A 27,746-nucleotide genomic window follows, 5' to 3' on the forward strand; every position below is an offset into this window, starting at 1 on the left:
ACTACGTGGCACAACAAGCGACTAAGAAGAGGCAATCAGTTTGCCGTGGATTGCTTCCGGTGTCCGAGGAGTAAAGGATCCCGGAAGTTGAGCAGAGACTTTCCCATGCAATACACTACTTTAGTCTCTACTTCTTCTAGGCGGGTGGTAGGGAGGGCCCGATCATAACAAATCGACTGGTCACGCGATGCCTTAGGAGGTCTTAATTTATTTGCTCGCTTTCTCTATCATTCTCCATGTATCCCTCTTGATACAACCATTGCCCATACTGTCTACCCTTTTGTTTTTCCTTTTTCCTACTCTCAGAAGACTTCCTAGAAATCAGTGGCTTAACGGGTCAATCGGAAGGTATATTTTACTTGCCGAGTATACTACCTATGTATCCCTGGCACTTGAAAGTTTCCCGTTGTTGGACTCCTCGGCGGGTGGGTGAACATGGGTGATGAATATAAAAGAAACATAATGGAAAACAAAACCAAAACTCAGCTTAAACATTCTAAAACTTTAACAGACTCGGATGACGAACCATGCAGCGTGGAATCATTCCTACACTTCATGGTTATTCAGTCAAAAGATCCTACAAAACCAATAATTGTGCTATCACCATTTATAGTAGAATAGACTATTCTTGGCCTAGTCGGCACTCCAAAAAGAGTGAAAACTGAAATCGGGTAGCTAGATCCTTGAATATGATCGCAAAGTGCAGACTGTGAATATGAAAAAATTCAGACATTTATAATATTTCAGTTACTACTTTCGCTCATTCGACACTCGATTCATCCAAAGGTGTCATTCGCTGCAGAGACCTCGCAGGAGTCAGCGACACTGAAATCGTCGAGTGAATGAGGAATCAAGGTGTTACTGCAATTCGTCCAATTCGTATCAAACGCGGCACACAAGTGCAGGACACGATTGCCATCATGCTTACCTTCAACACACCAACACAACCTAAGGTAGTCAAAGTTGGCTTTTTGCAGGTTAAAGTTGAAGTGTATATTCCAAACCCTCTATGTTGTTTCAAGTGCCAGAAGTACGGTCACCACGAAGAGAGATGCTCCAGAGGTCCTGTGTGTTGCCCATGCAGGTCATTGCTGTAAATGTTACTCTGAACCGAGTCATTACCTTTCCTTCTATTTATATACCACCAAACACCAACCTATTAGCAAAGGAATTAGACAATCCTGTTCAACAACTTTCCGCGCCATTTGTGTTTTTACTCGGTGATTATAATGCCCATAACAAGAGATTTGTGTACACCTAGGCAGTATTTTATTTGTGACGCTTTTCAACATCAAGATCAATAGTATCACCAAGTGTTTGGCTCCTTATAGGTTGTTGATTTTCTAATATGTTTTCCATCAAAGCACATGCATACAATTGATAGACAACTTCAGCAAAATATCAACAAGATTCAAAACTTGGGCCAGTACTAACGGTTTTAAATTCTTGAACTCAAAAAACGGTGTGCATGCATTTCTGTCATTTACGAAGACATCATGATGAACCTAAACTCACTTCGGAGGAACACCTAATCCAGTTGTTAAGGATACATAGATTTTAGGTATTATTTTCGGCAGAATACTGACTTTTACTCCGCACCTTAAGACTTTGAAAGCTAAATGCTTGAAACCTCTAGAGCTACTTAAAGTAGTAGCGCACAGTTACTGGGGTGCTGATAGAAAATTCCTCCTCAATTTATATAGAACGTTTATTTGCTCCAAACTGGACTATGGTTGCGTTGTTTATGGTTCAGCTAGGAAGTCATATTTGAAGATGCTTGACCCAATTCATCATCAATGAATAAGACTCGCTCTAGGAGCATTTAAGACATCCCCGTGTGAAAGCCTTCTCACTGAAGCGAACGAACCACCTTTATCACATCGTAGAGAAATGCTCTCTGCACGGTATGCTCTCAAATTAAGATCAAACCCTCTGACTCTTGCTTCATCGGCTGTTTTCCAACCCAAATACAAAACCTTGTGCAAAAACAAACCAAACGCCATACCTTCCCTTGGCATTATAATGTCATCCAGATTTCACCTTACGAGAATTGATCTTTCTGAAATTCAGAAAACGTCCATCTCCGAAATACCTCCCTCTCTATTTAAACAACCAAAAGTACATTTTAGGCTAGACGATGGAGAAAGATCTGAAACAAACCCTTCCATCTGCCAACTCTTACCATGAACTCCTCACCCAATTTAACATACTACAGAAGAATTTATACTGATGGATCAAAGGGTGAGGAAAAGGCTGCTGCAGTTTCCCTTAGTGGAAAACACACAACAAGAATTCGCTTACAAAATAGCACATCAATTTTTTCAGCTGAAATCAGAGCAATAGACCTTCGTCTGTAGTAAATCGAAAACAAACGTATTTTAAACAACATCATATTCAACGACTCACTGACAGTACATCAGTCACAACACAATAGAAAACTGGCAAACCATTTATTGACCAATATTCTTGTCAAAAATACTGAGCTGAGTACCTCCCACAGTATATTATACTGTTGGGTACCTAGCAATATTGGTATTAAACGTAATGAAAAAGCAGATCGTGCTGCTAAAATGGCCCTATCCCTAGAACCATCTGATTTTAAAATACAGTATACTGATTTTAAACCTAGTAGTAAAGAGTCTTTACGTCAGAAGTAGCAGGTATCATGGAATGATGCAGTGAATAACAAACTTCATGCCATCAAGCCAACCCTAGTAGAATGGATTCCTTTCTAAAGAATCATCCGTAGGGAGGAGATGGTCATTGGAAGAATTAGAACTGGTCGTACGTATATAACCCACTTCCACATACTAAAAGGCGAAGACCCATCCGAGTGCGTTTCTTGCAATGAACCATTCACTGTAACGCACTTTATGATGAAGTGTTTCCACCTCCAACCTACGCGCGGTCAGTACTACAATGTGCATGACATGAAGGAACTTCTTGATACAGTAAAATTGACTTGTATTATAAAATTCCTGAACGAAGTAAACATTTATTCTAAGCTATAACTTGTATATTTTCACCTTCAGCAGTATAATGCAATGTATATATCGTCCCTTATTTTCTTCATTAACATACACCATTTCCAATCCCAGTTGATGGGAAAATTATATTTATTACCGTTACCATCTTATCGTTTTACTTCAATTCTTTGGTTTTATATCTCTGGTCGATACGAAACCTTTTACCACTTTTAAATTCTCCTACATATAATCTTTTATATGGCACTATATATACTAACAGAGCTGGTGCACCGTTAAAAATACAACCAACCAACCAACCAACCAACCAACCAACCAATCAATCAATCAATCAATCAATCGACAAGAGTCTCTCAAGAGACTCTGCATGTTCTATAACGGAAAGTAGCTGAATAGAATCTGCTATGAATTTTGTCTCCAGTCTCCTTCAGTAAACATGCTTTAGGACAATATTGATGTTTAGTACAAGATTTCATCACAGTACCTGCTGAAGGTGAAAACTCATAGGATGTTGTTAGTATGGGTTCTTTGACGCTTGTAGGAAACTCTGTGAAGAGAAAGAGAAAGTGACTGTTTAATACATAGGTTATTTCATCAACCAGAGATGTCTTAATGAATACAACACGATGGTGGCTCACAGAGCTGCAACAATAATACAATTAAATTGCGAACATGAGAACAAAATTCTTTCGTGTCGAGTAATAATACTACTCTTATCTTATGTGTCTGCCTCAATGCTACTTAAATTCTAAACGCACGCATTCTAAGCTTCTCTCTGACCAAACGATAGACCGATGTTTTGCTCACGTTTCTGAGCCAAACAAAGAGACCTAAAGAATTAGGAACCTAACTAAATATTTATGATATATCTTCATGATGGTCAAAATGAAAAGCAGATCATACGTCAAATTAAAGGTACAAATCTGTATTTCAAAAATGAAACATCAAGACCTATGCAAAGAAGTTGTGCTCACAGATCGGATACTAAACTTATAAGATTCATCAATTTAGAGTCCTAAACAGAACAATCGTGGATTAAAGTTCATGCGAATAAAGGAAATGGTTATATATCAATAGAACTGGAATGTTGATAGTAAGTACCAATCTTGCAAGGAACTAACCACATACATTTCTGAAGAATGTTAATGAAGAGAAGATGGCCTACCTAAGAGAGATACTTGAAAAGAAATGTGGAAATCAAGTCGTTCGGATAGGACAAACTTGAAGAGTAGTTTTCAACCATTTGGATTAAATGAAAACTATACAGATATGAACAATAAAGTGAGATTAGCATTTCATCCTCTTGAAAGTGAACGAAATGACAGTTTGATTTCATTGTATGTTGATGTAGTGGTTGTTTGTCACTAGGCTTACGTTTAAAGGTATTAAAATCTCTCTGAACTCTTATTCTACTGCGCAGAGGATTCTGCATCATAGGCTGTATTTAAGTATTTGTTTTTACCGACGTGGATCGTTATAAGCAATTCCACATAAAACATCGTTTCAGAAGGCCATGCATTCTACCACAATGCTTATATAACATAGTTTGTCGTTAATGTTTTCATGGTTCTTGAACTTTTAGTGTGAATGTACGTTCTTACAGCTTCAATACAAACAGATATGACTCATTACATATGGACAAATAAGGTACTTGTACAGTTTATCTATGCGATCTTGTAAAATGCTCTTATATGATTTATTTTGTTATTTGAACAAGTATAAGGGAAATCGCCACCCAGAGTACTTATCTTCATTCTTATGAATGTCTAGCCATAACAAGTTTAATATCAAGCCTAACCAATGAACATTACTAAGGAACATTCTTTTTACATTTTACAATGTAAAAGCTTTATTGTTAATATAATGATGTTATACACATCATTAATCATTTCCCTTAGCATTACCTTTTAATTCTTCAGAAACCAAGTTATCTGCGTCTGCACCTTCAGCTGTGGAGAATAAAGGAAATATTATATTCGTACTTTTGAAGCTCGCTTTGTTGCTGTTCAGTTTAAATATTTCACAATAGCACAAAATAATGCCTCATACAATTTGAACTAAGAAATTTAGTCATTTTATAAGAACTTGTCACAAATAATTGTCATTTATTGATGTCATAGTTTCTCATTTTGCTTCTTTCATTAAATAAATTTGTTGGCTCTTGCTAGAGATGAATATCAATACGAGCCAAATTTACCAAAGAATACAGTATAAAATTGCAACAAAGAGATAAATTGATTTATTAAAAATTGTCAACAAATGCTTTTCGTCCATCGGTGTCGTGTTTTCAAATTTTCTTTGAGTACTGTCAAAATTTCTGTTTGGATGGAGATAGAGAAACAAAAGTGGGCAATTGCTGAAATGTGAAATTTCCGTTCAAAATTGAATTATACAAGAGTGATGTTTGGATAAACTTGAAACAGATATTCAACTAAAACCTTGCATTCTAATTGTGAAACGTCTTTTTTTATATCCAGGAGATGGCGAGAAGAGGGCAAAAACAGACAAACACACGTTTCTAAGCCAAAACTTAACACTGAATTATTACTCTGATCACGTCAAAACTTAATGTTTTAATATATATAAAGAATACATAATTCTACCGGTTATATTAGCAACATTTCAACAAGACCGTACAAATCAACATCAAGTGCACGTTCAGGGAAATTGATAATATCATGAAAAGAACACAGACAGAATAGTCAATGCGTGGACTTTGCATGCATAGGAAATATTGAAAATTGTATAACGAGCTTTCGTGTCTAAGCAAATAAAATTCTTATTTTTTTCATCTCCAAATGTTTCATGTAAAACATGCAGAATAAACTTCATAAACGTATTGCTTTATACAGTATGAGCGAAGAAAAATGTTTTATGACGTGCGTTGTAAATATGTTGTCTTCTGATGGTCGTGACATGTTTTGTAGAATTGGCCCGACGTGTCCTCACTACGTGGCATAACAAGCGACTAAGAAGAGGCGATCAGTTTGCCGTGGATTGCTTCCGGTGTCCGAGGAGTAAAGGATCCCGGAAGTTGAGCAGAGACTTTCCCATGCAATACACTACTTTAGTCTCTACTTCTTCTAGGCGGGTGGTAGGGAGGGCCCGATCATGACAAATCGACTGGTCACGCGATGCCTTAGGAGGTCTTAATTTATTTGCTCGCTTTCTCTATCATTCTCCATGTATCCCTCTTGATACAACCATTGCCCATACTGTCTACCCTTTTGTTTTTCCTTTTTCCTACTCTCAGAAGACTTCCTAGAAATCAGTGGCTTAACGGGTCAATCGGAAGGTATATTTTACTTGCCGAGTATACTACCTATGTATCCCTGGCACTTGAAAGTTTCCCGTTGTTGGACTCCTCGGCGGGTGGGTGAACATGGGTGATGAATATAAAAGAAACATAATGGAAAACAAAACCAAAACTCAGCTGAAACATTCTAAAACTTTAACAGACTCGGATGACGAACCATGCAGCGTGGAATCATTCCTACACTTCATGGTTATTCAGTCAAAAGATCCTACAAAACCAATAATTGTGCTATCACCATTTATAGTAGAATAGACTATTCTTGGCCTAGTCGGCACTCCAAAAAGAGTGAAAACTGAAATCGGGTAGCTAGATCCTTGAATATGATCGCAAAGTGCAGACTGTGAATATGAATAAAATTGAGACTTTTATAATATTTCAGTTACTACTTTCGCTCATTCGACACTCGATTCATCCAAAGGTGTCATTCGTTGCAGAGACCTCGCAGGAGTCAGCGACACTGAAATCGTCGAGTGAATGAGGAATCAAGGTGTTACTGCAATTCGTCCAATTCGTATCAAACGCGGCACACAAGTGCAGGACACGATTACCATCATGCTTACCTACAACACACCAACACAACCTAAGGCAGTCAAAGTTGGCTTTTTGCAGGTTAAAGTTGAAGTGTATATTCCAAACCCTCTATGTTGTTTCAAGTGCCAGAAGTACGGTCACCACGAAGAGAGATGCTCCAGAGGTCCTGTGTGTTGCCCATGCAGGTCATTGCTGTAAATGTTACTCTGAACCGAGTCATTACCTTTCCTTCTATTTATATACCACCAAACACCAACCTATTAGCAAAGGAATTAGACAATCCTGTTCACCAACTTTCCGCGCCATTTGTGTTTTTACTCGGTGATTATAATGCCCATAACAAGAGATTTGTGTACACCTGGGCAGTATTTTATTTGTGACGCTTTTCAACATCAAGATCAATAGTATCACCAAGTGTTTGGCTCCTTATAGGTTGTTGATTTTCTAATATGTTTTCCATCAAAGCACATGCATACAATTGATAGACAACTTCAGCAAAATATCAACAAGATTCAAAACTTGGGCCAGTACTAACGGTTTTAAATTCTTGAACTCAAAAAACGGTGTGCATGCATTTCTGTCATTTACGAAGACATCATGATGAACCTAAACTCACTTCGGAGGAACACCTAATCCAGTTGTTAAGGATACATAGATTTTAGGTATTATTTTCGGCAGAATACTGACTTTTACTCCGCACCTTAAGACTTTGAAAGCTAAATGCTTGAAACCTCTAGAGCTACTTAAAGTAGTAGCGCACAGTTACTGGGGTGCTGATAGAAAATTCCTCCTCAATTTATATAGAACGTTTATTTGCTCCAAACTGGACTATGGTTGCGTTGTTTATGGTTCAGCTAGGAAGCCATATTTGAAGATGCTTGACCCAATTCATCATCAATGAATAAGACTCGCTCTAGGAGCATTTAAGACATCCCGGTGTGATAGCCTTCTCACTGAAGCGAACGAACCACCTTTATCACATCGTAGAGAAATGCTCTCTGCACGGTATGCTCTCAAATTAAGATCAAACCCTCTGACTCTTGCTTCATCGGCTGTTTTCCAACCCAAATACAAAACCTTGTGCAAAAACAAACCAAACGCCATACCTTCCCTTGGCATTATAATGTCATCCAGATTTCACCTTACGAGAATTGATCTTTCTGAAATTCAGAAAACGTCCATCTCCGAAATACCTCCCTCTCTATTTAAACAATCAAAAGTACATTTTAGGCTAGACGATGAAGAAAGATCTGAAACAAACCCTTCCACCTGCCAACTCTTACCATGAACTCCTCACCCAATTTAACATACTACAGAAGAATTTATACTGATGGATCAAAGGGTGAGGAAAAGGCTGCTGCAGTTTCCCTTAGTGGAAAACACACAACAAGAATTCGCTTACAAAATAGCACATCAATTTTTTCAGCTGAAATCAGAGCAATAGACCTTCGTCTGTAGTAAATCGAAAACAAACGTATTTTAAACAACATCATATTCAACGACTCACTGACAGTACATCAGTCACAACACAATAGAAAACTGGCAAACCATTTATTGACCAATATTCTTGTCAAAAATACTGAGCTGAGTACCTCCCACAGTATATTATACTGTTGGGTACCTAGCAATATTGGTATTAAACGTAATGAAAAAGCAGATCGTGCTGCTAAAATGGCCCTATCCCTAGAACCATCTGATTTTAAAATACAGTATACTGATTTTAAACCTAGTAGTAAAGAGTCTTTACGTCAGAAGTAGCAGGTATCATGGAATGATGCAGTGAATAACAAACTTCATGCCATCAAGCCAACCCTAGTAGAATGGATTCCTTTCTAAAGAATCATCCGTAGGGAGGAGATGGTCATTGGAAGAATTAGAACTGGTCGTACGTATATAACCCACTTCCACATACTAAAAGGCGAAGACCCATCCGAGTGCGTTTCTTGCAATGAACCATTCACTGTAACGCACTTTATGATGAAGTGTTTCCACCTCCAACCTACGCGCGGTCAGTACTACAATGTGCATGACATGAAGGAACTTCTTGATACAGTAAAATTGACTTGTATTATAAAATTCCTGAACGAAGTAAACATTTATTCTAAGCTATAACTTGTATATTTTCACCTTCAGCAGTATAATGCAATGTATATATCGTCCCTTATTTTCTTCATTAACATACACCATTTCCAATCCCAGTTGATGGGAAAATTATATTTATTACCGTTACCATCTTATCGTTTTACTTCAATTCTTTGGTTTTATATCTCTGGTCGATACGAAACCTTTTACCACTTTTAAATTCTCCTACATATAATCTTTTATATGGCACTATATAGACTAACAGAGCTGGTGCACCGTTAAAAATACAACCAACCAACCAACCAACCAAAGAACCAACCAACCAACCAACCAACCAACCAATCAATCAATCAATCAATCAATCGACAAGAGTCTCTCAAGAGACTCTGCATGTTCTATAACGGAAAGTAGCTGAATAGAATCTGCTATAAATTTTGTCTCCAGTCTCCTTCAGTAAACATGCTTTAGGACAATATTGAGGTTTAGTACAAGATTTCATCACAGTACCTGCTGAAGGTGAAAACTCATAGGATGTTGTTAGTATGGGTTCTTTGACGCTTGTAGGACACTCTGTGAAGAGAAAGAGAAAGTGACTGTTTAATACATAGGTTATTTCATCAACCAGAGATGTCTTAATGAATACAACACGATGGTGGCTCACAGAGCTGCAACAATAATACAATTAAATTGCGAACATGAGAACAAAATTCTTTCGTGTCGAGTAATAATACTACTCTTATCTTGTGTGTCTGCCTCAATGCTACTTAAATTCTAAACGCACGCATTCTAAGCTTCTCTCTGACCAAACGATAGACCGATGTTTTGCTCACGTTTCTGAGCCAAACAAAGAGACCTAAAGAATTAGGAACCTAACTAAATATTTATGATATATCTTCATGATGGTCAAAATGAAAAGCAGATCATAAGTCAAATTAAAGGTACAAATCTGTATTTCAAAAATGAAACATCTAGACCTATGCAAGGAAGTTGTGCTCACAGATCGGATACTAAACTTATAAGATTCATCAATTTAGAGTCCTAAACAGAACAATCGTGGATTAAAGTTCATGCGAATAAAGGAAATGGTTATATATCAATAGAACTGGAATGTTGATAGTAAGTACCAATCTTGCAAGGAACTAACCACATACATTTCTGAAGAATGTTAATGAAGAGAAGATGGCCTACCTAAGAGAGATACTTGAAAAGAAATGTGGAAATCAAGTCGTTCGGATAGGACAAACTTGAAGAGTAGTTTTCTACCATTTGGATTAAATGAAAACTATACAGATATGAACAATAAAGTGAGATTAGCATTTCATCCTCTTGAAAGTGAACGAAATGACAGTTTGATTTCATTGTATGTTGATGTAGTGGTTGTTTGTCACTGGGCTTACGTTTAAAGGTATTAAAATCTCTCTGAACTCTTTCTCTACTGTGCAGAGGATTCTGCATCATAGGTTGTATTTAAGTATTTGTTTTTACCGACGTGGATCGTTATAAGCAATTCCACATAAAACATCGTTTCAGAAGGCCATGCATTCTACCACAATGCTTATATAACATAGTTTGTTGTTAATGTTTTCATGGTTCTTGAACTTTTAGTGTGAATGTACGTTCTCAATGCTTCAATACAAACATATATGACTCATTACATATGGACAAATAAGGTACTTGTACAGTTTATCTATGCGACCTTATAAAATGCTCTTATATGATTTATTTTGTTATTTGAACAAGTATAAGGGAAATCGTCACCCAGAGTATTTATCTTCATTCTTATGAATGTCTAGCCATATCAAGTTTAATATCAAGCCTAACCAATGAACATTACTAAGGAACATTCTTTTTACATTTTACAATGTAAAAGCTTTATTGTTAATATATGATGTTATACACATCATTAATCCTTTCCCTTAGCATCACCTTTTAATTCTTCAGAAACAAAGTTATCTGCGTCTGCACCTTCAGCTGTGGAGAATAAAGGAAGTATTATATTCGTACTTTTGAAGCTCGCTTTGTTGCTGTTCAGTTTATATATTTCACAATAGCACAAAATAATACCTCATATAATTTGAACTAAGAAATTTAGTCATTTTATAAGAACTTGTCACAAATAATTGTCATTTATTGATGTCATAGTTTCTCATTTTGCTTCTTTCATTAAATAAATTTGTTGGCTCTTGCTAGAGATGAATATCAATACGAACCAAATTTACCAAAGAATACAGTATAAAATTGCAACAAAGGGATAAATTGATTTATTAAAAATTGTCAACAAATGCTTTTCATCCATCGGTGTCGTGTTTTCAAATTTTCTTTGAGTACCGTGAAAATTTCTGCTTCAATGTTGATAGAGAAACAAAAGTAGTCAATTGCTGAAATGTGAAATTTCCGTTCAAAATTGAATTATACAAGAGTGATGTTTGGATAAACTTGAAACAGATATTCAACTAAAACCTTGCATTCTAATTGTGAAACGTCTTTTTTATATCCAGGAGATGGCGAGAAGAGGGCAAAAACAGACAAACACACGTTTCTAAGCCAAAACTTAACACTGAATTATTACTCTGATCACGTCTAAACTTAATGTTTTAATATATATAAAGAATACATAATTCCACCGGTTATATTAGCAACATTTCAACAAGACCGTACAAATCAACATCAAGTGCACGTTCAGGGAAATTGATAATATCATGAAAAGAACACAGACAGAATAGACAATGCGTGGACTTTGCATGCATAGGAAATATTGAAAATTGTATAACGAGCTTTCGTGTCTAAGCAAATAAAATTCTTATTTTTTATCTCCAAATGTTTCATGTAAAACATGCAGAATAAACTTCATAAACGTATTGCTTTATACAGTATGAGCCAAGAAAAATGTTTTATGACGTGCGTTGTAAATATGTTGTCTTCTGATGGTCGTGACATGTTTTGTAGAATTGGCCCGACGTGTCCTCACTACGTGGCATAACAAGCGACTAAGAAGAGGCGATCAGTTTGCCGTGGATTGCTTCCGGTGTCCGAGGAGTAAAGGATCCCGGAAGTTGAGCAGAGACTTTCCCATGCAATACACTACTTTAGTCTCTACTTCTTCTAGGCGGGTGGTAGGGAGGGCCCGATCATGACAAATCGACTGGTCACGCGATGCCTTAGGAGGTCTTAATTTATTTGCTCGCTTTCTCTATCATTCTCCATGTATCCCTCTTGATACAACCATTGCCCATACTGTCTACCCTTTTGTTTTTCCTTTTTCCTACTCTCAGGAGACTTCCTAGAAATCAGTGGCTTAACGGGTCAATCGGAAGGTATATTTTACTTGCCGAGTATACTACCTATGTATCCCTGGCACTTGAAAGTTTCCCGTTGTTGGACTCCTCGGCGGGTGGGTGAACATGGGTGATGAATATAAAAGAAACATAATGGAAAACAAAACCAAAACTCAGCTGAAACATTCTAAAACTTTAACAGACTCGGATGACGAACCATGCAGCGTGGAATCATTCCTACACTTCATGGTTATTCAGTCAAAAGATCCTACAAAACCAATAATTGTGCTATCACCATTTATAGTAGAATAGACTATTCTTGGCCTAGTCGGCACTCCAAAAAGAGTGAAAACTGAAATCGGGTAGCTAGATCCTTGAATATGATCGCAAAGTGCAGACTGTGAATATGAAAAAATTCAGACATTTATAATATTTCAGTTACTACTTTCGCTCATTCGACACTCGATTCATCCAAAGGTGTCATTCGCTGCAGAGACCTCGCAGGAGTCAGCGACACTGAAATCGTCGAGTGAATGAGGAATCAAGGTGTTACTGCAATTCGTCCAATTCGTATCAAACGCGGCACACAAGTGCAGGACACGATTGCCATCATGCTTACCTTCAACACACCAACACAACCTAAGGTAGTCAAAGTTGGCTTTTTGCAGGTTAAAGTTGAAGTGTATATTCCAAACCCTCTATGTTGTTTCAAGTGCCAGAAGTACGGTCACCACGAAGAGAGATGCTCCAGAGGTCCTGTGTGTGGCCCATGCAGGTCATTGCTGTAAATGTTACTCTGAACCGAGTCATTACCTTTCCTTCTATTTATATACCACCAAACACCAACCTATTAGCAAAGGAATTAGACAATCCTGTTCACCAACTTTCCGCGCCATTTGTGTTTTTACTCGGTGATTATAATGCCCATAACAAGAGATTTGTGTACACCTGGGCAGTATTTTATTTGTGACGCTTTTCAACATCAAGATCAATAGTATCACCAAGTGTTTGGCTCCTTATAGGTTGTTGATTTTCTAATATGTTTTCCATCAAAGCACATGCATACAATTGATAGACAACTTCAGCAAAATATCAACAAGATTCAAAACTTGGGACAGTACTAACGGTTTTAAATTCTTGAACTCAAAAAACGGTGTGCATGCATTTCTGTCATTTACGAAGACATCATGATGAACCTAAACTCACTTCGGAGGAACACCTAATCCAGTTGTTAAGGATACATAGATTTTAGGTATTATTTTCGGCAGAATACTGACTTTTACTCCGCACCTTAAGACTTTGAAAGCTAAATGCTTGAAACCTCTAGAGCTACTTAAAGTAGTAGCGCACAGTTACTGGGGTGCTGATAGAAAATTCCTCCTCAATTTATATAGAACGTTTATTTGCTCCAAACTGGACTATGGTTGCGTTGTTCATGGTTCAGCTAGGAAGCCATATTTGAAGATGCTTGACCCAATTCATCATCAATGAATAAGACTCGCTCTAGGAGCATTTAAGACATCCCGGTGTGAAAGCCTTCTCACTGAAGCGAACGAACCACCTTTATCACATCGTCGAGAAATGCTCTCTGCACGGTATGCTCTCAAATTAAGATCAAACCCTCTGACTCTTGCTTCATCGGCTGTTTTCCAACCCAAATACAAAACCTTGTGCAAAAACAAACCAAACGCCATACCTTCCCTTGGCATTATAATGTCATCCAGATTTCACCTTACGAGAATTGATCTTTCTGAAATTCAGAAAACGTCCATCTCCGAAATACCTCCCTCTCTATTTAAACAACCAAAATTACATTTTAGGCTAGACGATGAAGAAAGATCTGAAACAAACCCTTCGATGAAGAAAGAACTGAAACAAACCCTTCCATCTGCCAACTCTTACCATGAACTCCTCACCCAATTTAACATACTACAGAAGAATTTATACTGATGGATCAAAGGGTGAGGAAAAGGCTGCTGCAGTTTCCCTTAGTGGAAAACACACAACAAGAGTTCGCTTACAAAATAGCACATGAATTTTTTCAGCTGAAATCAGAGCAATAGACCTTCATCTGTAGTAAATCGAAAACAAACGTATTTTAAACAACATCATATTCAACGACTCACTGACAGTACATCAGTCACAACACAATAGAAAACTGGCAAACCATTTATTGACCAATATTCTTGTCAAAAATACTCAGCTGAGTACCTCCCACAGTATATTATACTGTTGGGTACCTCGCAATATTGGTATTAAACGTAATGAAAAAGTAGATCGTGCTCCTAAAATGGCCCTATCCCTAGAACCATCTGATTTTAAAATACAGTATACTGATTTTAAACCTAGTAGTAAAGAGTCTTTACGTCAGAAGTAGCAGGTATCATGGAATGATGCAGTGAATAACAAACTTCATGCCATCAAGCCAACCCTAGTAGAATGGATTCCTTTCTAAAGAATCATCCGTAGGGAGGAGATGGTCATTGGAAGAATTAGAACTGGTCGTACGTATATAACCCACTTCCACATACTAAAAGGCGAAGACCCATCCGAGTGCGTTTCTTGCAATGAACCATTCACTGTAACGCACTTTATGATGAAGTGTTTCCACCTCCAACCTACGCGCGGTCAGTACTACAATGTGCATGACATGAAGGAACTTCTTGATACAGTAAAATTGACTTGTATTATAAAATTCCTGAACGAAGTAAACATTTATTCTAAGCTATAACTTGCATATTTTCACCTTCAGCAGTATAATGCAATGTATATATCGTCCCTTATTTTCTTCATTAACATACACCATTTCCAATCCCAGTTGATGGGAAAATTGTATTTATTACCGTTACCATCTTATCGTTTTACTTCAATTCTTTGGTTTTATATCTCTGGTCGATACGAAACCTTTTACCACTTTTAAATTCTCCTACATATAATCTTTTATATGGCACTATATAGACTAACAGAGCTGGTGCACCGTTAAAAATACAACCAACCAACCAACCACCCAAAGAACCAACCAACCAACCAACCAACCAACCAATCAATCAATCAATCAATCGACAAGAGTCTCTCAAGAGACTCTGCATGTTCTATAACGGAAAGTAGCTGAATAGAATCTGCTATAAATTTTGTCTCCAGTCTCCTTCAGTAAACATGCTTTAGGACAATATTGAGGTTTAGTACAAGATTTCATCACAGTACCTGCTGAAGGTGAAAACTCATAGGATGTTGTTAGTATGGGTTCTTTGACGCTTGTAGGACACTCTGTGAAGAGAAAGAGAAAGTGACTGTTTAATACATAGGTTATTTCATCAACCAGAGATGTCTTAATGAATACAACACGATGGTGGCTCACAGAGCTGCAACAATAATACAATTAAATTGCGAACATGAGAACAAAATTCTTTCGTGTCGAGTAATAATACTACTCTTATCTTATGTGTCTGCCTCAATGCTACTTAAATTCTAAACGCACGCATTCTAAGCTTCTCTCTGACCAAACGATAGACCGATGTTTTGCTCACGTTTCTGAGCCAAACAAAGAGACCTAAAGAATTAGGAACCTAACTAAATATTTATGATATATCTTCATGATGGTCAAAATGAAAAGCAGATCATAAGTCAAATTAAAGGTACAAATCTGTATTTCAAAAATGAAACATCTAGACCTATGCAAGGAAGTTGTGCTCACAGATCGGATACTAAACTTATAAGATTCATCAATTTAGAGTCCTAAACAGAACAATCGTGGATTAAAGTTCATGCGAATAAAGGAAATGGTTATATATCAATAGAACTGGAATGTTGATAGTAAGTACCAATCTTGCAAGGAACTAACCACATACATTTCTGAAGAATGTTAATGAAGAGAAGATGGCCTACCTAAGAGAGATACTTGAAAAGAAATGTGGAAATCAAGTCGTTCGGATAGGACAAACTTGAAGAGTAGTTTTCTACCATTTGGATTAAATGAAAACTATACAGATATGAACAATAAAGTGAGATTAGCATTTCATCCTCTTGAAAGTGAACGAAATGACAGTTTGATTTCATTGTATGTTGATGTAGTGGTTGTTTGTCACTGGGCTTACGTTTAAAGGTATTAAAATCTCTCTGAACTCTTTCTCTACTGTGCAGAGGATTCTGCATCATAGGTTGTATTTAAGTATTTGTTTTTACCGACGTGGATCGTTATAAGCAATTCCACATAAAACATCGTTTCAGAAGGCCATGCATTCTACCACAATGCTTATATAACATAGTTTGTTGTTAATGTTTTCATGGTTCTTGAACTTTTAGTGTGAATGTACGTTCTCAATGCTTCAATACAAACATATATGACTCATTACATATGGACAAATAAGGTACTTGTACAGTTTATCTATGCGACCTTATAAAATGCTCTTATATGATTTATTTTGTTATTTGAACAAGTATAAGGGAAATCGTCACCCAGAGTATTTATCTTCATTCTTATGAATGTCTAGCCATATCAAGTTTAATATCAAGCCTAACCAATGAACATTACTAAGGAACATTCTTTTTACATTTTACAATGTAAAAGCTTTATTGTTAATATATGATGTTATACACATCATTAATCCTTTCCCTTAGCATCACCTTTTAATTCTTCAGAAACAAAGTTATCTGCGTCTGCACCTTCAGCTGTGGAGAATAAAGGAAGTATTATATTCGTACTTTTGAAGCTCGCTTTGTTGCTGTTCAGTTTATATATTTCACAATAGCACAAAATAATACCTCATATAATTTGAACTAAGAAATTTAGTCATTTTATAAGAACTTGTCACAAATAATTGTCATTTATTGATGTCATAGTTTCTCATTTTGCTTCTTTCATTAAATAAATTTGTTGGCTCTTGCTAGAGATGAATATCAATACGAACCAAATTTACCAAAGAATACAGTATAAAATTGCAACAAAGGGATAAATTGATTTATTAAAAATTGTCAACAAATGCTTTTCATCCATCGGTGTCGTGTTTTCAAATTTTCTTTGAGTACCGTGAAAATTTCTGCTTCAATGTTGATAGAGAAACAAAAGTAGTCAATTGCTGAAATGTGAAATTTCCGTTCAAAATTGAATTATACAAGAGTGATGTTTGGATAAACTTGAAACAGATATTCAACTAAAACCTTGCATTCTAATTGTGAAACGTCTTTTTTATATCCAGGAGATGGCGAGAAGAGGGCAAAAACAGACAAACACACGTTTCTAAGCCAAAACTTAACACTGAATTATTACTCTGATCACGTCTAAACTTAATGTTTTAATATATATAAAGAATACATAATTCCACCGGTTATATTAGCAACATTTCAACAAGACCGTACAAATCAACATCAAGTGCACGTTCAGGGAAATTGATAATATCATGAAAAGAACACAGACAGAATAGACAATGCGTGGACTTTGCATGCATAGGAAATATTGAAAATTGTATAACGAGCTTTCGTGTCTAAGCAAATAAAATTCTTATTTTTTATCTCCAAATGTTTCATGTAAAACATGCAGAATAAACTTCATAAACGTATTGCTTTATACAGTATGAGCCAAGAAAAATGTTTTATGACGTGCGTTGTAAATATGTTGTCTTCTGATGGTCGTGACATGTTTTGTAGAATTGGCCCGACGTGTCCTCACTACGTGGCATAACAAGCGACTAAGAAGAGGCGATCAGTTTGCCGTGGATTGCTTCCGGTGTCCGAGGAGTAAAGGATCCCGGAAGTTGAGCAGAGACTTTCCCATGCAATACACTACTTTAGTCTCTACTTCTTCTAGGCGGGTGGTAGGGAGGGCCCGATCATGACAAATCGACTGGTCACGCGATGCCTTAGGAGGTCTTAATTTATTTGCTCGCTTTCTCTATCATTCTCCATGTATCCCTCTTGATACAACCATTGCCCATACTGTCTACCCTTTTGTTTTTCCTTTTTCCTACTCTCAGGAGACTTCCTAGAAATCAGTGGCTTAACGGGTCAATCGGAAGGTATATTTTACTTGCCGAGTATACTACCTATGTATCCCTGGCACTTGAAAGTTTCCCGTTGTTGGACTCCTCGGCGGGTGGGTGAACATGGGTGATGAATATAAAAGAAACATAATGGAAAACAAAACCAAAACTCAGCTGAAACATTCTAAAACTTTAACAGACTCGGATGACGAACCATGCAGCGTGGAATCATTCCTACACTTCATGGTTATTCAGTCAAAAGATCCTACAAAACCAATAATTGTGCTATCACCATTTATAGTAGAATAGACTATTCTTGGCCTAGTCGGCACTCCAAAAAGAGTGAAAACTGAAATCGGGTAGCTAGATCCTTGAATATGATCGCAAAGTGCAGACTGTGAATATGAAAAAATTCAGACATTTATAATATTTCAGTTACTACTTTCGCTCATTCGACACTCGATTCATCCAAAGGTGTCATTCGCTGCAGAGACCTCGCAGGAGTCAGCGACACTGAAATCGTCGAGTGAATGAGGAATCAAGGTGTTACTGCAATTCGTCCAATTCGTATCAAACGCGGCACACAAGTGCAGGACACGATTGCCATCATGCTTACCTTCAACACACCAACACAACCTAAGGTAGTCAAAGTTGGCTTTTTGCAGGTTAAAGTTGAAGTGTATATTCCAAACCCTCTATGTTGTTTCAAGTGCCAGAAGTACGGTCACCACGAAGAGAGATGCTCCAGAGGTCCTGTGTGTGGCCCATGCAGGTCATTGCTGTAAATGTTACTCTGAACCGAGTCATTACCTTTCCTTCTATTTATATACCACCAAACACCAACCTATTAGCAAAGGAATTAGACAATCCTGTTCACCAACTTTCCGCGCCATTTGTGTTTTTACTCGGTGATTATAATGCCCATAACAAGAGATTTGTGTACACCTGGGCAGTATTTTATTTGTGACGCTTTTCAACATCAAGATCAATAGTATCACCAAGTGTTTGGCTCCTTATAGGTTGTTGATTTTCTAATGTTTTCCATCAAAGCACATGCATACAATTGATAGACAACTTCAGCAAAATATCAACAAGATTCAAAACTTGGGCCAGTACTAACGGTTTTAAATTCTTGAACTCAAAAAACGGTGTGCATGCATTTCTGTCATTTACGAAGACATCATGATGAACCTAAACTCACTTCGGAGGAACACCTAATCCAGTTGTTAAGGATACATAGATTTTAGGTATTATTTTCGGCAGAATACTGACTTTTACTCCGCACCTTAAGACTTTGAAAGCTAAATGCTTGAAACCTCTAGAGCTACTTAAAGTAGTAGCGCACAGTTACTGGGGTGCTGATAGAAAATTCCTCCTCAATTTATATAGAACGTTTATTTGCTCCAAACTGGACTATGGTTGCGTTGTTCATGGTTCAGCTAGGAAGCCATATTTGAAGATGCTTGACCCAATTCATCATCAATGAATAAGACTCGCTCTAGGAGCATTTAAGACATCCCGGTGTGAAAGCCTTCTCACTGAAGCGAACGAACCACCTTTATCACATCGTCGAGAAATGCTCTCTGCACGGTATGCTCTCAAATTAAGATCAAACCCTCTGACTCTTGCTTCATCGGCTGTTTTCCAACCCAAATACAAAACCTTGTGCAAAAACAAACCAAACGCCATACCTTCCCTTGGCATTATAATGTCATCCAGATTTCACCTTACGAGAATTGATCTTTCTGAAATTCAGAAAACGTCCATCTCCGAAATACCTCCCTCTCTATTTAAACAACCAAAATTACATTTTAGGCTAGACGATGAAGAAAGATCTGAAACAAACCCTTCGATGAAGAAAGAACTGAAACAAACCCTTCCATCTGCCAACTCTTACCATGAACTCCTCACCCAATTTAACATACTACAGAAGAATTTATACTGATGGATCAAAGGGTGAGGAAAAGGCTGCTGCAGTTTCCCTTAGTGGAAAACACACAACAAGAGTTCGCTTACAAAATAGCACATGAATTTTTTCAGCTGAAATCAGAGCAATAGACCTTCATCTGTAGTAAATCGAAAACAAACGTATTTTAAACAACATCATATTCAACGACTCACTGACAGTACATCAGTCACAACACAATAGAAAACTGGCAAACCATTTATTGACCAATATTCTTGTCAAAAATACTCAGCTGAGTACCTCCCACAGTATATTATACTGTTGGGTACCTCGCAATATTGGTATTAAACGTAATGAAAAAGTAGATCGTGCTCCTAAAATGGCCCTATCCCTAGAACCATCTGATTTTAAAATACAGTATACTGATTTTAAACCTAGTAGTAAAGAGTCTTTACGTCAGAAGTAGCAGGTATCATGGAATGATGCAGTGAATAACAAACTTCATGCCATCAAGCCAACCCTAGTAGAATGGATTCCTTTCTAAAGAATCATCCGTAGGGAGGAGATGGTCATTGGAAGAATTAGAACTGGTCGTACGTATATAACCCACTTCCACATACTAAAAGGCGAAGACCCATCCGAGTGCGTTTCTTGCAATGAACCATTCACTGTAACGCACTTTATGATGAAGTGTTTCCACCTCCAACCTACGCGCGGTCAGTACTACAATGTGCATGACATGAAGGAACTTCTTGATACAGTAAAATTGACTTGTATTATAAAATTCCTGAACGAAGTAAACATTTATTCTAAGCTATAACTTGCATATTTTCACCTTCAGCAGTATAATGCAATGTATATATCGTCCCTTATTTTCTTCATTAACATACACCATTTCCAATCCCAGTTGATGGGAAAATTGTATTTATTACCGTTACCATCTTATCGTTTTACTTCAATTCTTTGGTTTTATATCTCTGGTCGATACGAAACCTTTTACCACTTTTAAATTCTCCTACATATAATCTTTTATATGGCACTATATAGACTAACAGAGCTGGTGCACCGTTAAAAATACAACCAACCAACCAACCACCCAAAGAACCAACCAACCAACCAACCAACCAACCAATCAATCAATCAATCAATCGACAAGAGTCTCTCAAGAGACTCTGCATGTTCTATAACGGAAAGTAGCTGAATAGAATCTGCTATAAATTTTGTCTCCAGTCTCCTTCAGTAAACATGCTTTAGGACAATATTGAGGTTTAGTACAAGATTTCATCACAGTACCTGCTGAAGGTGAAAACTCATAGGATGTTGTTAGTATGGGTTCTTTGACGCTTGTAGGACACTCTGTGAAGAGAAAGAGAAAGTGACTGTTTAATACATAGGTTATTTCATCAACCAGAGATGTCTTAATGAATACAACACGATGGTGGCTCACAGAGCTGCAACAATAATACAATTAAATTGCGAACATGAGAACAAAATTCTTTCGTGTCGAGTAATAATACTACTCTTATCTTATGTGTCTGCCTCAATGCTACTTAAATTCTAAACGCACGCATTCTAAGCTTCTCTCTGACCAAACGATAGACCGATGTTTTGCTCACGTTTCTGAGCCAAACAAAGAGACCTAAAGAATTAGGAACCTAACTAAATATTTATGATATATCTTCATGATGGTCAAAATGAAAAGCAGATCATACGTCAAATTAAAGGTACAAATCTGTATTTCAAAAATGAAACATCAAGACCTATGCAAGGAAGTTGTGCTCACAGATCGGATACTAAACTTATAAGATTCATCAATTTAGAGTCCTAAACAGAACAATGGTGGATTAATGTTCATGCGAATAAAGGATATGGTTATATATCAATAGAACTGGAATGTTGATAGTAAGTACCAATCTTGCAAGGAACTAACCACATACATTTCTGAAGAATGTTAATGAAGAGAAGATGGCCTACCTAAGAGAGATACTTGAAAAGAAATGTGGAAATCAAGTCGTTCGGATAGGACAAACTTGAAGAGTAGTTTTCTACCATTTGGATTAAATGAAAACTATACAGATATGAACAATAAAGTGAGATTAGCATTTCATCCTCTTGAAAGTGAACGAAATGAGAGTTTGATTTCATTGAATGCTGATGTAGTGGTTATTTGTCACTGGGCTTACGTTTAAAGGTATTAAAATCTCTCTGAACTCTTTCTCTACTGTGCAGAGGATTCTGCATCATAGGTTGTATTTAAGTATTTGTTTTTACCGACGTGGATCGTTATAAGCAATTCCACATAAAACATCGTTTCAGAAGGCCATGCATTCTACCACAATGCTTATATAACATAGTTTGTTGTTAATGTTTTCATGGTTCTTGAACTTTTAGTGTGAATGTACGTTCTCAATGCTTCAATACAAACATATATGATTCATTACATATGGACAAATAAGGTACTTGTACAGTTTATCTATGCGACCTTATAAAATGCTCTTATATGATTTATTTTGTTATTTGAACAAGTATAAGGGAAATCGTCACCCAGAGTACTTATCTTCATTCTTATGAATGTCTAGCCATATCAAGTTTAATATCAAGCCTAACCAATGGACATTACTAAGGAACATTCTTTTTACATTTTACAATGTAAAAGCTTTATTGTTAATATATGATGTTATACACATCATTAATCATTTCCCTTAGCATTACCTTTTAATTCTTCAGAAACAAAGTTATCTGCGTCTGCACCTTCAGCTGTGGAGAATAAAGGAAATATTATATTCGTACTTTTGAAGCTCGCTTTGTTGCTGTTCAGTTTAAATATTTCACAATAGCACAAAATAATGCCTCATATAATTTGAACTAAGAAATTTAGTCATTTTATAAGAACTTGTCACAAATAATTGTCATTTATTGATGTCATAGTTTCTCATTTTGCTTCTTTCATTAAATAAATTTGTTGGCTCTTGCTAGAGATGAATATCAATACGAACCAAATTTACCAAAGAATACAGTATAAAATTGCAACAAAGAGATAAATTGATTTATTAAAAATTGTCAACAAATGCTTTTCATCCATCGGTGTCGTGTTTTCAAATTTTCTTTGAGTACTGTCAAAATTTCTGTTTGGATGGAGATAGAGAAACAAATGTGGGCAATTGCTGAAATGTGAAATTTCCGTTCAAAATTGAATTATACAAGAGTGATGTTTGGATAAACTTGAAACAGATATTCAACTAAAACCTTGCATTCTAATTGTGAAACGTCTTTTTTTATATCCAGGAGATGGCGAGAAGAGGGCAAAAACAGACAAACACACGTTTCTAAGCCAAAACTTAACACTGAATTATTACTCTGATCACGTCAAAACTTAATGTTTTAATATATATAAAGAATACATAATTCCACCGGTTATATTAGCAACATTTCAACAAGACCGTACAAATCAACATCAAGTGCACGTTCAGGGAAATTGATAATATCATGAAAAGAACACAGACAGAATAGACAATGCGTGGACTTTGCATGCATAGGAAATATTGAAAATTGTATAACGAGCTTTCGTGTCTAAGCAAATAAAATTCTTATTTTTTATCTCCAAATGTTTCATGTAAAACATGCAGAATAAACTTCATAAACGTATTGCTTTATACAGTATGAGCCAAGAAAAATGTTTTATGACGTGCGTTGTAAATATGTTGTCTTCTGATGGTCGTGACATGTTTTGTAGAATTGGCCCGACGTGTCCTCACTACGTGGCACAACAAGCGACTAAGAAGAGGCAATCAGTTTGCCGTGGATTGCTTCCGGTGTCCGAGGAGTAAAGGATCCCGGAAGTTGAGCAGAGACTTTCCCATGCAATACACTACTTTAGTCTCTACTTCTTCTAGGCGGGTGGTAGGGAGGGCCCGATCATAACAAATCGACTGGTCACGCGATGCCTTAGGAGGTCTTAATTTATTTGCTCGCTTTCTCTATCATTCTCCATGTATCCCTCTTGATACAACCATTGCCCATACTGTCTACCCTTTTGTTTTTCCTTTTTCCTACTCTCAGAAGACTTCCTAGAAATCAGTGGCTTAACGGGTCAATCGGAAGGTATATTTTACTTGCCGAGTATACTACCTATGTATCCCTGGCACTTGAAAGTTTCCCGTTGTTGGACTCCTCGGCGGGTGGGTGAACATGGGTGATGAATATAAAAGAAACATAATGGAAAACAAAACCAAAACTCAGCTGAAACATTCTAAAACTTTAACAGACTCGGATGACGAACCATGCAGCGTGGAATCATTCCTACACTTCATGGTTATTCAGTCAAAAGATCCTACAAAACCAATAATTGTGCTATCACCATTTATAGTAGAATAGACTATTCTTGGCCTAGTCGGCACTCCAAAAAGAGTGAAAACTGAAATCGGGTAGCTAGATCCTTGAATATGATCGCAAAGTGCAGACTGTGAATATGAAAAAATTCAGACATTTATAATATTTCAGTTACTACTTTCGCTCATTCGACACTCGATTCATCCAAAGGTGTCATTCGCTGCAGAGACCTCGCAGGAGTCAGCGACACTGAAATCGTCGAGTGAATGAGGAATCAAGGTGTTACTGCAATTCGTCCAATTCGTATCAAACGCGGCACACAAGTGCAGGACACGATTGCCATCATGCTTACCTTCAACACACCAACACAACCTAAGGTAGTCAAAGTTGGCTTTTTGCAGGTTAAAGTTGAAGTGTATATTCCAAACCCTCTATGTTGTTTCAAGTGCCAGAAGTACGGTCACCACGAAGAGAGATGCTCCAGAGGTCCTGTGTGTTGCCCATGCAGGTCATTGCTGTAAATGTTACTCTGAACCGAGTCATTACCTTTCCTTCTATTTATATACCACCAAACACCAACCTATTAGCAAAGGAATTAGACAATCCTGTTCAACAACTTTCCGCGCCATTTGTGTTTTTACTCGGTGATTATAATGCCCATAACAAGAGATTTGTGTACACCTAGGCAGTATTTTATTTGCGACGCTTTTCAACATCAAGATCAATAGTATCACCAAGTGTTTAGCTCCTTATAGGTTGATGATTTTCTAATATGTTTTCGTTCAAAGCACATGCATACAATTGATAGACAACTTCAGCAAAATATCAACAAGATTCAAAACTTGGGCGAGTACTAACGGTTTTAAATTCTCGAAGTCAAAAAACGGTGTGCATGCATTTCTGTCATTTACGAAGACATCATGATGAACTTAAACTCACTTCGGAGGAACACCTAATCCAGTTGTTAAGGATACATAGATTTTAGGTATTATTTTCGGCAGAATACTGACTTTTACTCCGCACCTTAAGACTTTGAAAGCTAAATGCTTGAAACCTCTAGAGCTACTTAAAGTAGTAGCGCACAGTTACTGGGGTGCTGATAGAAAATTCCTCCTCAATTTATATAGAACGTTTATTTGCTCCAAACTGGACTATGGTTGCGTTGTTCATGGTTCAGCTAGGAAGCCATATTTGAAGATGCTTGACCCAATTCATCATCAATGAATAAGACTCGCTCTAGGAGCATTTAAGACATCCCGGTGTGAAAGCCTTCTCACTGAAGCGAACGAACCACCTTTATCACATCGTCGAGAAATGCTCTCTGCACGGTATGCTCTCAAATTAAGATCAAACCCTCTGACTCTTGCTTCATCGGCTGTTTTCCAACCCAAATACAAAACCTTGTGCAAAAACAAACCAAACGCCATACCTTCCCTTGGCATTATAATGTCATCCAGATTTCACCTTACGAGAATTGATCTTTCTGAAATTCAGAAAACGTCCATCTCCGAAATACCTCCCTCTCTATTTAAACAACCAAAATTACATTTTAGGCTAGACGATGAAGAAAGATCTGAAACAAACCCTTCGATGAAGAAAGAACTGAAACAAACCCTTCCATCTGCCAACTCTTACCATGAACTCCTCACCCAATTTAACATACTACAGAAGAATTTATACTGATGGATCAAAGGGTGAGGAAAAGGCTGCTGCAGTTTCCCTTAGTGGAAAACACACAACAAGAGTTCGCTTACAAAATAGCACATGAATTTTTTCAGCTGAAATCAGAGCAATAGACCTTCATCTGTAGTAAATCGAAAACAAACGTATTTTAAACAACATCATATTCAACGACTCACTGACAGTACATCAGTCACAACACAATAGAAAACTGGCAAACCATTTATTGACCAATATTCTTGTCAAAAATACTCAGCTGAGTACCTCCCACAGTATATTATACTGTTGGGTACCTCGCAATATTGGTATTAAACGTAATGAAAAAGTAGATCGTGCTCCTAAAATGGCCCTATCCCTAGAACCATCTGATTTTAAAATACAGTATACTGATTTTAAACCTAGTAGTAAAGAGTCTTTACGTCAGAAGTAGCAGGTATCATGGAATGATGCAGTGAATAACAAACTTCATGCCATCAAGCCAACCCTAGTAGAATGGATTCCTTTCTAAAGAATCATCCGTAGGGAGGAGATGGTCATTGGAAGAATTAGAACTGGTCGTACGTATATAACCCACTTCCACATACTAAAAGGCGAAGACCCATCCGAGTGCGTTTCTTGCAATGAACCATTCACTGTAACGCACTTTATGATGAAGTGTTTCCACCTCCAACCTACGCGCGGTCAGTACTACAATGTGCATGACATGAAGGAACTTCTTGATACAGTAAAATTGACTTGTATTATAAAATTCCTGAACGAAGTAAACATTTATTCTAAGCTATAACTTGCATATTTTCACCTTCAGCAGTATAATGCAATGTATATATCGTCCCTTATTTTCTTCATTAACATACACCATTTCCAATCCCAGTTGATGGGAAAATTGTATTTATTACCGTTACCATCTTATCGTTTTACTTCAATTCTTTGGTTTTATATCTCTGGTCGATACGAAACCTTTTACCACTTTTAAATTCTCCTACATATAATCTTTTATATGGCACTATATAGACTAACAGAGCTGGTGCACCGTTAAAAATACAACCAACCAACCAACCACCCAAAGAACCAACCAACCAACCAACCAACCAACCAATCAATCAATCAATCAATCGACAAGAGTCTCTCAAGAGACTCTGCATGTTCTATAACGGAAAGTAGCTGAATAGAATCTGCTATAAATTTTGTCTCCAGTCTCCTTCAGTAAACATGCTTTAGGACAATATTGAGGTTTAGTACAAGATTTCATCACAGTACCTGCTGAAGGTGAAAACTCATAGGATGTTGTTAGTATGGGTTCTTTGACGCTTGTAGGACACTCTGTGAAGAGAAAGAGAAAGTGACTGTTTAATACATAGGTTATTTCATCAACCAGAGATGTCTTAATGAATACAACACGATGGTGGCTCACAGAGCTGCAACAATAATACAATTAAATTGCGAACATGAGAACAAAATTCTTTCGTGTCGAGTAATAATACTACTCTTATCTTATGTGTCTGCCTCAATGCTACTTAAATTCTAAACGCACGCATTCTAAGCTTCTCTCTGACCAAACGATAGACCGATGTTTTGCTCACGTTTCTGAGCCAAACAAAGAGACCTAAAGAATTAGGAACCTAACTAAATATTTATGATATATCTTCATGATGGTCAAAATGAAAAGCA

The 27,746-nt window shown here is 37.0% G+C and overlaps 1 protein-coding gene and 1 long non-coding RNA gene across 2 annotated transcripts in view; both read right to left on the reverse strand.

Moving 5' to 3' along the window:
- LOC149769412 (uncharacterized) overlaps window positions 1–16,038 on the reverse strand; it is a gene marked incomplete at its 3' end in the record, with an annotated part of 30,436 nt that extends 14,398 nt beyond the window's left edge. The window contains exons 1-6 of the mRNA XM_089949897.1: window positions 16,010–16,038; window positions 15,393–15,550; window positions 10,840–10,884; window positions 9,421–9,483; window positions 4,889–4,933; window positions 3,469–3,531 (exon numbers count right to left, since the gene is read on the reverse strand). Coding sequence (XP_089806023.1) covers window positions 3,469–3,531; window positions 4,889–4,933; window positions 9,421–9,483; window positions 10,840–10,884; window positions 15,393–15,550; window positions 16,010–16,038 — 403 coding nt within the window. The remainder of the gene's footprint in view (window positions 1–3,468; window positions 3,532–4,888; window positions 4,934–9,420; window positions 9,484–10,839; window positions 10,885–15,392; window positions 15,551–16,009) is intronic.
- Window positions 16,039–16,807: 769 nt separating this feature from the next.
- LOC149769413 (uncharacterized) lies at window positions 16,808–27,405 on the reverse strand. The gene is made up of 4 exons (XR_016419157.1): window positions 27,336–27,405; window positions 22,782–22,826; window positions 21,363–21,425; window positions 16,808–16,856 (listed from the first exon to the last, which is right to left on the reverse strand). It is a non-coding gene; the product is annotated as an uncharacterized LOC149769413 (long non-coding RNA).
- Window positions 27,406–27,746: the final 341 nt, after the last annotated feature.

The sequence above is a fragment of the Sinohyriopsis cumingii genome, unplaced genomic scaffold (assembly GCF_028554795.1).
Source record: "Sinohyriopsis cumingii isolate HCF-2022 unplaced genomic scaffold, ASM2855479v2 utg003794l, whole genome shotgun sequence".
NCBI lineage: Eukaryota > Metazoa > Mollusca > Bivalvia > Unionida > Unionidae > Sinohyriopsis > Sinohyriopsis cumingii.